The following is a 12,137-nucleotide window of genomic DNA, read 5'->3' as shown; positions in this document are numbered from 1 at the left end:
AACACAGAGCCCTACAGGTGCCCACAACTACAGAGGGAAGGGCTAAAGAACAACAACTTGTCCGGAAAGCCCTCACAATATGTGGGTACCCATGATGGTCCCTGGATAAAGTGCAGAAGTCCCAGAGAACAAAGAGACCAGACAGACAGGAGACGGAGACAAGAAGAAGAGTGTCTCTCCCTTATTTAGCAGGAGTAGGGGAAAAACTACAGAGGATCTTCAGACAGCACAAAATCACAGTTTACTTTAAACCTGTTAACACCTTGACACAGAAATTAGTTCACCCTAAGGACAGGATCCCTAGGTACAAACACAGCAATGTAGTGTACTGTATCAGATGTCAGGAAACTGTAACGAACACTACATAGGTGAGACTATGCAGCCGTTACACAAAAGGCTATACCAGCACCCCAGAGAGGGCGCCAGTGGACCTCAGTCGGCAGTTCATCTCCACCTTAAAGACACTAACCACACGTTTGAGGACAAGGAAGTTAAAATCTTAGCCAGAGAGAACCAATGGTTTGAGAGAGGGGTGAAGGAGGCATTGTATGTGAAACAGTTGAAACCCACCCTTAACCAGGGACGGGGTCTGAGACACGCTTTGTCCACTGTTTACAATGGGGTACTCAGGTCAAAACAGTTTCAGTCTTTTGTTCATGGTAATGAGTCATTCATGTCAGGAGAGGCGTCAGTCCCATCGTTAGGAGGGACAGCTACCCTGTCGTTAGGAGGGTGCTAACTAGAGCACAATAGGTGCTAATTAAAACAATTGTTTAGTCACTAGCCAATAGCAGTCTGCCTCTCTGTAGGAGGGGTCTGGTTAGGTTTAAAACTCCAGCTTTTGTGGCTTCTCTTTGTTCTTCTCTACAAGAGTCAAGACAGAAGTCAGACGACCAGAGCAAGAATTTTAGCTGAGGAAGCTTCTACGATTTGAAGTGAAACATCCTCACGTCAAGCAACCCAGTCCAGTCGAAGATTAAACTTCTTTACTTCTTCTTTGTCTTTCGGCTGTTCCCGTTAGGGGTCGCCACAGCAGATCAATCGTTTCCATCTCACCCTGTCCTCTGTATCTTCCTCTGTCACACCAACCACCTGCATGTCCTCTCTCAGCACATCCATGAACCTCGTCTTTGGTCTCCCTCTTCTCCTCCTGCCTCGTGGCTCCATCCTCAGCATCCTTCTCCCTATATACCCTGGGTCCCTCCTCTGCACATGTCCAAACCATCTCAATCTCGCCTCTCTGACTTTGTCTCCAAACCGTCCCACCTGAGCTGTCCCTCTGATATGTTCATTCCTAATCTTGTCACTCCCAAAGAGAATCTCAACATCTTCAGCTCTGCCACCTCCAGCTCTGCCTCCTGTCTTTTTGTTACTGCCACTGTCTCTAAACCACACAACATAGCTGGTCTCACTACTGTTTTGTAAACTTTCCCCTTCACTCTTGCTGATATTCTTCGGTCACAAATCACTCCTGCCACCTTTCTCCACCCACTCCACCCTGCCTGCACTCTCTTCTTCACCTGTCTACCACACTCTCTATTACTTTGAACAGTTGACCCCAAATATTTAAACTCATCTACCTTCACCACTTCTACTCCTTGTAACTGCACTATTCCACTGGGCTCCCTCTCATTCACACACATGTACTCAGTCTTGCTTCTACTGACTTTCATTCCCCTTCTCTCCAAAGCATATCTCCACTTCTCCAGACTAGACTCAACTTGCTCTCTACTCTCACTACAGATCACAATGTCATCTGCAAACATCATAGTCCATGGGGACTCCTGTCTGATCTAATCTGTCAACCTGTCCATCACCACTGCAAACAAGAAAGGACTCAGAGCTGATCCTTGGTGTAATCCCACCTCCACCTTGAATGAGTCTGTCATTCCGACTGCGCATCTCACCGCTGTCACACTATTCTTGTACATGTCCTGTACTACCCTAACATACTTCTCTGCCACTCCAGACTTCCTCATACAATGCCACAACTCTTCTCTTGGCACCCTATCATAAGCTTTTTCTAAGTCCACAAACACACAATGTAACTCTTTCTGTCCTTCTCTGTACTTTTCCAACAGTATTCTCAGAGCAAACATTGCATCTGTAGTGCTCTTTCTCGGCATGAAACCATATTGCTGCTCACAGATCTTCACCTGTTTTCTAAGTCTAGCTTCTACTACTCTTTCCCATAACTTCATGCTGTGGCTGATCAGCTTTATGCCTCTGTAGTTACTGCAGCTCTGCACATCACCCTTGTTCTTGAAAATAGGAACCAGCACACTTCGTCTCCACTCCTCAGGCATCCTCTCACTTTCCAAGATTTTATTAAACAATCTGGTTAGAAACTCTACTGCCATCTCTCCTAGACATTTCCATGCCTCCATTGGAATGTCATCTGGACCTTTCCACTCTTCATCCTCTTCATAGCAGCCCTCACTTCTTCCTTGCTAATCTCTTACTTCCTGATTTACTCTCACCACATCATCCAGCCTTTTCTCTCGCTCATTTTCTTTATTCATCAACTCTTCGAAATTATCCCTCCACCTTCTCAGAACACACTCCTCACTTGTCAGCACATTACCATGTGCATCTTTTACCACCCTAACCTGCTGCACATCCTTTCCAGCTCTGTCCCTTTGTCTGGCCAATCGGTACAAGTCCTTTTCTCCTTCCTTACTATTCAACTTCTTGTACAGGTTGCAATATGCCTTTTCCTTTGCTTTTGCCACTTCTCTTCTCGCCTTACGCCGCATCTCCTTGTACTCCTGTCTACTTTCTTCATCTCTCCGACTATCCCAAAACTTTTCGCCAACCTCTTTCTCCTTATGCTTTCCTGGACCTCTTCATTCCACCACCAAGTCTTCTTGTCTTCCTTCCACTGTCCAGATGTCATACCCAGTACTGCCCTAGCTGTCTCCCTCACCACATCTGCAGTACTCTTCCAATTGTCCAAAATTGCTTCCCCTCCAACTAGTGCTTCTTTCACCTGCTCGCTAAATTTCACACAACAGTCTTCCTCCTTCAGCTTCCACCATCTGATCCTTTGTTGAGCTCTCACTCTCTTCTTCTTCTTTACCTCTAAAGTCATCCTACAAACAACCATCCTATGCTGTCTAGTGACACTCTCTCCTGCTACCACCTTACAGTCTGTGATTTCTTTTAGCTTGCATCTCCTATAAAGAATGTAGTCCACCTGTGTGCACCTTCCTTCACTTTTATATGTTACCATGTGCTCCTCCCTTTTCTTAAAGTAGGTATTCACCACAGCCATTTCCATCCTTTCTGCAAAATCAACTACCATCTGTCCTTCCTCATTCCTATCCTTGATACCATATCTACCCATTACTTCCTCATCACCTCTGTTCCATTCACCAACATGCCCATTGAAGTCTGCTCCTATCACCACTCTTTCATGCTTGGGCACACTCTCCACCACCTCATCTAACACACTCCAGAAATCTTCTTTCTCCTTCATCTCACAACCTACCTGTGGGGCATATGCACTGATGATATTCATCATCACCCCTTCAATTTCCAACTTCACACTCATCACCCTGTCAGACACTCGCTTAACCTCCAACACACTTTTAACATACTCTTCCTTTAAAATGACCCCAACACCATTTCTCTTTCTGTCCTCACCATGGTACAACAACTTGTACCCACCGCCGATGCTCCTGCGCTTACTTCCCTTCCACTTGGTCTCTTGCACACACAATATGTCTACCTTTCTCCTCTCCATCATATCAGCCAGCTCTCTCCCTTTACCAGTCATACTACCAACATTCAAAGTCCCCACTCTCATTTCCACCCTTCTAGTTTTCTTCTTCTCCCGCTGTTCGTGGCAACGTTTTCCTCCTCTTCTTCGTCGTCATCTTCGCCCAGCAGTAGCCCAATTTCCACCGGCACCCTGTTGGGCTGTAGCACCAGTGGTGGACGTTATTAACCCGGGCCACGACCGATCCGGTATGGGAATTCGATTCTGAGTCTGCATAGTTGGGTTGGCTTGTTTTACGCCGGATGCCCTTCCTGACGCAACCCTCCTCATTTATCCGGGCTTGGGACCGGCACTCAGAATGAACTTCTTTACTACAGGTTTTAAATTAATTAAATAAATCATCATAAATTGTAAATTTGATAGCTTATTTATTTTTATATTTATTTTGATAGTACCTGTACCTGGATGTGTTGCTGTATGTGGTTAAATGATTTAAAAAAATGTTGAAAACATTAAAGCTCCATTGAGTCATTCAGTCCAGTTAGACCCAAAATGCGCCACGTTCTGAGTTGACGCCACTCTCCAATAAAGGCACTCTATCCTCAAACCCCCCCCCCACACACACACACACTTTTTGTTTTTTATCAGTAGCAGCTGTAACAAGTGTGTTCACCGAATCACTGCACAGGCTGTAATTGTGCCTGCTGCTGTTATCAGACTCAAGCATCCATAAGAGTTCTGTATTTATCATGATGAAACAAATTTAAGCCTGGTGGTATTCTGTATGATTCCCCACGCAGACAGTCTGTCCAAATAGCTTCCGTTAACAGTCGCTCAGCTGACATCGCTTTCGTAAAACAGAAGCTCCCATTAATAGAAGGTACAATGAGGTGTTCGCGTCATCATGTGTCCACTTAAATCTTTGCCGTCTGTTGAATGTGGCAGGAATGTGGCACTCAGAGGTCACTCCCTGCACATGTGCACCTGGCAAATGATGGCACCTGTTACAGTGCAGTGATGTAGTGTACAGTGAGATGAAGTCTATTTGTGTATTGCTTATACTGTATCCAGGAAACACAGAGTGTAATTTAGTTCAGGTTATTTATATTTATTGGTTCCTCTAATGGATCCCTTTGAAGTTTCAACTCGGGGTTCCCCCTTTCTGTCCTGGTACTCCTGTCAAACTCTTCATTTAGCCTCAGTTAGGAGAAACTTTTCCATTTTGTTTGTTTTTTGGTGTGAAAAGCATGAAATATATGCAATACAGCCCAGTCAAACATTTCTTTCTGACTGTACACGCTGTCTTATCAGCATCCATACGTCAAGCTCTACCCAAACACTCATTCGAAATGACTCTGGGTAAGATGGGGAAATAATTGGACTCTTCTGTATAAAAGAAATGAAGCAAATTCCTTCAGTCATTCATAGGCTGAACTTTTAATTAATTTGAAAGATATGTTAAACAACCGGAGACATTAAAATGAGGTACTTCAGCACCAAAGGCTTATAGCTGATGACTAAGACAAGAAAATCCCTGCTTAGACTACAATGTGTGTGTGTATATATGTATATATATATATATATATATATATATATATATATATATATATATATATATATATATATATATGTATATATATATATATATATATATATATATATATATATATATATATGTATATATATATATATATATATATATATGTATATATATATATATATATATAGTGAGGAAAATAAGTATTTGAACACCCTGCAGTTTTGCAAGTTCTCTCACTTAGGTGCATGTCCACTGTGAGAGACATAATCTAAAAAAATAAATAAAATAGAAACACTTAATCCACTTGAATTAAAGCGAACAATCTATACTACAAGTATGACTTTAATTCATCTAATTTATGTTTATGTACAGAGGAAAAAAAAAAATCACAAAATAACTAGATAACAAAATAACAAAATAACTCAGAGTGCAAACCTCCGCCAAGGCCATGGGGTCACTGATGCCATAACATCTACACGCTGTGGAATCATTGAACCTAAAAAAGTCTAACAATGATGTTTTCTCAGTAGTAAAAAAAGTTTCATCTGCTGTGACTGGATAGCATGTATCCTTAGCGCTTGGCATCACAGTTTATTGCAACTTGCACCTTTCCCAGAAGCTACTGTCATCTGAGCACTGATATTGATATTGCATGTGCTTATAGACAAAAACAAATAAGAGACAAAATTCAATTTATTATTCAACTAAACTGCAAATATATGAATTTTTTAACATTTATGAAACACTTCTCTAAACAAGGCCATAGGGTCACTGACCCTAAAGAGATTCCCTTATATATTATTATAGATTATATAAATTTTTAACTATTCAGCTTTGTTTGGCACATCTGCAAAAATGTGTTAGCGGCCTAAAAATTATCGGATCAAAACTTACCGGAAGATAATTAATCTCATAATGGTTTTCAAAGTTATCTGAAAAGCTAATCCAATAATGAAAACATTATCTTCGATAATTAGTGGTTAGCGGATTGGCGGAACTGTGCCCACCACTGTATATAAATACACACATACAGGCCTGGGGTGTTGTTGCTGGCACTTACCTCTGGATTTGATGAATTGATGTTGCATAATTTTGAAAATTTCCACCTCAAACTTTGTCCAAAGTGTGTTTATTGCAGATGATATCACATCCACGTTTTACAGCATGTGCTAGTGAACAAACAACCACACTGCTTACAGCCTTCTACAGCTGTGCATAAAATGGCACAGTTCCAACATACAAGTTACCAGTAACAACAACAAAAAAGCCAAACCCTTGATAATCCATCAGCAGCAATGGGTTCTCATCAACTCTGTGGAAAAATACTTTTTTTGGAACCTTAAAGGCCTCTAATTAAAAATGATGGATGTTCCCTTTGCCTCTAAATATCCCATGGGGTTTATTTGATGGCCATTTTGAATCCTCCCTTAGGGTCCATACAAACACTGCAAACAATTTTTCCATATAATTTTGACATATGCCATTGATTAAAAACAGGTTTTATGCCCCATAAATAATATAAAGATAACACAATAAAACAAACACTACTCTCTATGCACACAAATTAAGTTTATTCAAGGCTTCTATCAGTCATCACAGATATGATTCATTTTAATCATTAATGTCATATGATGACATTAATTTTATTCATTAATGCCATATGACGGTTAATTTTAATATTCCATGGGTGGCTCAGTGGCTTAGTGGTTGTCACTGTTGCCTCACAGCAAGAAGGTCGTGAGATCACTTCCCACCTGGTCCTGTCTGTCTCCCCATGTCTGCATGGGTTCTTTCTGGCTTCCTCCCTCTTCCAAAGACATGCAGACCTGGTGAACTGGTGACTAGCAAATCCACAAGCATACGGGGTAGAATTGGCCTGCTTGACCTCTGGGTCTCTCTATGTGATCTACTTTCAACAAACTTCATCGGGTTTTAGTGTCTCAAGTAGTACAGTAACACTACAAACAACAAAGAACTCACCTCAAACATATTTCTTACAAAGGTCATATTAAAATTTATCATAAACTACATTTTCTGGATGAACTACATATTTTACTGGTTTGACATAATTTTAGAATATTTACTACATTACTCATATTATTATTTATGAAATGTGACATTCCTATGTTTGTAGGATAACTTTCATGGTGATTTATTGGCATTTGCTTACTCTATTTGGAAAGCAACATGCTGTCATTACGAGCACTGGGTCTGTTGCAAAACAAAGTTTTAATCATATTTTCAGACTTTTGTCTGAAATGTCAGATTTTGAATATTTCTACTAATGCAGTTATTTATCATAATTACAAGGGGAACGGAATGTGCAATATCGCTTGCTGAATCTGTGTGCAAGTGGAAATTACCCTGACTGATTCAGTATGTGCAGAGCAACCACTAATCCCTCTAATTCAATTATAGAAGGTAATGAAAGTTTTTCTCTGTGAAAACACTTAGGGCCCTATCTTGACAAATACTACACAGTCATAGTGTGTGCGCATTTGGGTCATGGACAACTCCACTCTGGTATTTGGGTGAAGGGTGCAAATGGGTTTAGTTTGATTGTCATCTGTCTTTCCTCTTTAAGAGCCATAGTTCATCAGCAGATGATGTTTATTCAGGTTTTCTGGAAAGTTCACAGATGCCTTAACCCTTTGGGGTTTGAGGGCATTTTCTCGCTTTTACCATATCTTCAGTAATTTCCCCATAAAGGTACTTTCATATAGTATAATGCCCATGTGTTGCATATAAAAAGGTTAAGAACAATATTGGCTTTCTGAGTGTGAGATATATGTTGATAATATTGTGCAAAAGATATAATTTGGCACTAAATCTGAAAATATGAAGTGTGATTTTAGAAATGATTTAAATCGTTAGTAATATACATTTTTATTCTTGTGAATGAACAGTTTTGGTGCTGGAAATGATTTTATCAGTCTTTAGGTTACAAACATAGGGTAATATATGAAAAAAGGTTTTGAAACATTGTTATATTCTTTTCTGCTTGAAGGATTAAACCTGTGACCGTCTGGTTCCCAGCTCACTTTTCCAACAAGCAGCTTTAAAGCTACATTGTCTAATATTTAGTGTCATCTAGTGGTGAGCATGCGGATAACATTATGCCATAGAGGGCCATGAGTTTGTTTCCCTCCATGTTTGGTGACAGGGATTTGTGCTCTCTTGACCTCTCTTGTCTATTTTACAAAAATGAGCATTCTCAAGCTTATACCCCTATACTAGCAACCAGTAGATAGTGAATAAGGGAGCAACCATGGACTCCTTTTTTCTTCAGTCGTTCCGGATGCACTGAAAAATCCGAAAGGCTAAGTAAGTATGTCCCTTTTGGTCTACTGTATTAACATGGCAGTGCAAAATGGCGGCATCCTTGAGGGGTCCCGTCTCCATGAGGGGGCTCGCCCCCATGCAAACGTGAAGTTCTCATTCTAAGCTTATGAAAACACATTGATTTGTTGTAGTAGGCAATTAATTTTGCACTAAAGAACAGATGGCTAGGGATGCTATATTTCATTTCTGCTAGTAAAGAAAAATAAATCCTGCACACTGTAGCTTTAAAGTACAAAAATGTTTTCATCAAGCAAAACACAACGCAGGCATTAATTTTCTTCCCTACATCTGTATTTGACAAGTCAATACATCTGCAATTAGAAGGTTGTCTTTAACTGAATTTGCATAAGCATTTAACAGGTGTTCAGGTCAGGGTGTATGTTTTTTTTTTTCCCAGGATTCCTCTCTGCTCAGTCCTGCAACACCATCAACTCTAAATATGATTGTCACACACTGTTGTGACTATGATTTCTCTGCTTTTCTGCTTGCATAACAACTAGCTCTTAAAGCGTGCTGGATGGTGAAGCTGCCGCCGCACGGTGAGCTGGCGTGCAGTCAAGTCTTTCATCACAGACGGGTAATGGGCAGGTCGGCAGTTGACGCTGGCTTCCTGTTAAATCATCAAACAGTGGAGTTGTGGGCCTGTCGAAACATGGCAACCCTTCACTTCCAAGAAGAAAACCCCGTCCCTGTGCAAAAGACACACACACACAACGTTGTCGACTCAAACCTGCACTCACATGACTGAGCGAGGTCCCACAAAGTTGACATCTTAACCTTTGCCCTCTGACAAATATGCTGGCGTGGGAGGGGGAGTGATCTCTCATCCTGTCTACTCATTTACCTCGTGTCTCTCCGTCTGCAGACCTGAATGAGTGCGGACTGAAGCCGAGGCCCTGTAAACACAGGTGCATGAACACGTATGGAAGTTACAAGTGTTACTGCCTGAACGGCTACATGCTGCTGCCTGATGGAACCTGTGGAAGTGAGTCTGTTCACACACTCTTCTCTCTTCTCATTGTATGAGTTTTTTATATTTCACTGGGTTCAGCTCGGCCATGCGCACCGTGTTCAGTCAAATAATGATTTAAATAGAACTGTTTCAGCATTATAAAGTTGGCTGCAATGTTTTACTGAATAGCAGATCGTGTCAAGGACAAAACTGTGCCTGATGATGTCACACAACTGAATCTGGCCTATCACAGCGCACTGTTCTGTAGGAGGTGGAAGTGTCTATGGACAGCTTTTTCCTCTGTGTTTGTGTGTCTCTGTTGACTCATGTCTGTCTCTGTATGGCTGCATACTTCTAACATACAAACTAGTGCTGGGTTGAAAAGATTGATTTGCGGATTTCAAATCGATTTCCATTTTAATTTCCGCAGATCCATTCATACATGAAAAAAAAAAACTACATATATATATATATATATATATATATATTTAACTAATCACAGTCTGTGGAATAGGTGTCAGAGTCTGACGCCTGACACCTACCACTGAATATGCTGACTGCACTGATGCAGAGAGCAGTGGGAGTGTTTACGCTGTGATACTGTCAGATGACTACTGGTAACATATCAAATCAAATCAATTTTATTTATATAGCGCCAAATCACAACAAACAGTTGCCCCAAGGCGCTTTATATTGTAAGGCAAAGCCATACAATAATTACGGAAAAAACCCCAACGGTCAAAACGACCCCCTGTGAGCAAGCACTTGGCAACAGTGGGAAGGAAAAACTCCCTTTTAACAGGAAGAAACCTCCAGCAGAACCAGGCTCAGGGAGGGGCAGTCTTCTGCTGGGACTGGTTGGGGCTGAGGGGAGAGAATCAGGAAAAAGACATGCTGTGGAGGGGAGCAGAGATCAATCACTAATGATTAAATGCAGAGTGGTGCATACAGAGCAAAAAGAGAAAGAAACACTCAGTGCATCATGGGAACCCCCCAGCAGTCTAAGTCTATAGCAGCATAACTAAGGGATGGTTCAGGGTCACCCGATCCAGCCCTAACTATAAGCTTTAGCAAAAAGGAAAGTTTTAAACCTAATCTTAAAAGTAGAGAGGGTGTCTGTCTCCCTGATCTGAATTGGGAGCTGGTTCCACAGGAGAGGAGCCTGAAAGCTGAAGGCTCTGCCTCCCATTCTACTCTTACAAACCCTAGGAACTACAACTAAGCCTGCAGTCTGAGAGCGAAGCGCTCTATTGGGGTGATATGGTACTACGAGGTCCCTAAGATAAGATGGGACCTGATTATTCAAAACCTTATAAGTAAGAAGAAGAATTTTAAATTCTATTCTAGAATTAACAGGAAGCCAATGAAGAGAGGCCAATATGGGTGAAATATGCTCTCTCCTTCTAGTCCCTGTCAGTACTTTAGCTGCAGCATTTTGAATTAACTGAAGGCTTTTCAGGGAACTTTTAGGACAACCTGATAATAATGAATTACAATAGTCCAGCCTAGAGGAAATAAATGCATGAATTAGTTTTTCAGCATCACTCTGAGACAAGACCTATATAATTTTAGAGATACTGCGCAAATGCAAAAAAGCAGTCTTACATATTTGCTTAATATGCGCATTGAAGGACATATCCTGATCAAAAATGACTCCAAGATTTCTCACAGTATTACTAGAGGTCAGGGTAATGCCATCCAGAGTAAGGATCTGTTTAGACACCATGTTTCTAAGATTTGTGGGGCCAAGTACAATAACTTCAGTTTTGTCTGAGTTTAAAAGCAGGAAATTAGAGGTCATCCATGTCTTTATGTCTGTAAGACAATCCTGCAGTTTAGCTAATTGGTGTGTGTCCTCTGGCTTCATGGATAGATAAAGCTGGGTATCATCTGCGTAACAATGAAAATTTAAGCAATGCTGTCTAATAATGCTGCCTAAAGGAAGCATGTACAAAGTGAATAAAATTGGTCCTAGCACAGAACCTTGTGGAACTCCATAATTGACCTTAGTCTGTGAAGAAGATTCCCCATTTACATGAACAAATTGTAATCTATTAGATAAATATGATTCAAACCACCGCAGCGCAATGCCTTTAATACCTATGGCATGCTCTAATCTCTGTAATAAAATTTTATACTATGATGAATTCTAAAACCTGACTGAAACTCTTCAAATAGACCATTCCGCTGCAGATGATCAGTTAGCTGTTTTACAACTTAAAAATTTTTTGAGAGAAAAGGAAGGTTGGAGATTGGCCTATAATTAGCTAAGATAGCTGGGTCAAGTGATGGCTTTTTAAGTAATGGTTTAATTACTGCCACCTTAAAAGCTTGTGGTACGTAGCCAACCAATAAAGATAGATTGATCATATTTAAGATCGAAGCATTAATTAATGGTAGGGCTTCCTTGAGCAGCCTGGTAGGAATGGGGTCTAATAGACATGTTGATGGTTTGGATGAAGTAACTAATGAAAATAACTCAGACAGAACAATCGGAGAGAAACAGTCTAACCAAATACCGGCATCACTGAAAGCAGCCAAAGATAACGATATGTCTTTGGGATGGTTATGAGTATTTTTTT

At 40.8% G+C, this 12,137-nt stretch overlaps 1 protein-coding gene across 4 annotated transcripts in view; it reads left to right on the top strand.

Annotated features, from left to right (window-relative positions):
• npnta (nephronectin a) overlaps nt 1-12,137 on the top strand; it is a 198,362-nt gene that overhangs the window by 110,047 nt on the left and 76,178 nt on the right. For all 4 annotated transcript variants that reach the window (XM_034187626.1, XM_034187627.1, XM_034187628.1 and 1 more), the window contains one exon: nt 9,469-9,588. In XM_034187626.1, coding sequence (XP_034043517.1) covers nt 9,469-9,588 — 120 coding nt within the window. The remainder of the gene's footprint in view (nt 1-9,468; nt 9,589-12,137) is intronic.

This window comes from Thalassophryne amazonica, chromosome 15 (assembly GCF_902500255.1).
Source record: "Thalassophryne amazonica chromosome 15, fThaAma1.1, whole genome shotgun sequence".
NCBI classification, from domain to species: Eukaryota; Metazoa; Chordata; class Actinopteri; order Batrachoidiformes; family Batrachoididae; genus Thalassophryne; species Thalassophryne amazonica.
This window is presented reverse-complemented; position numbering and strand designations above follow the sequence as displayed.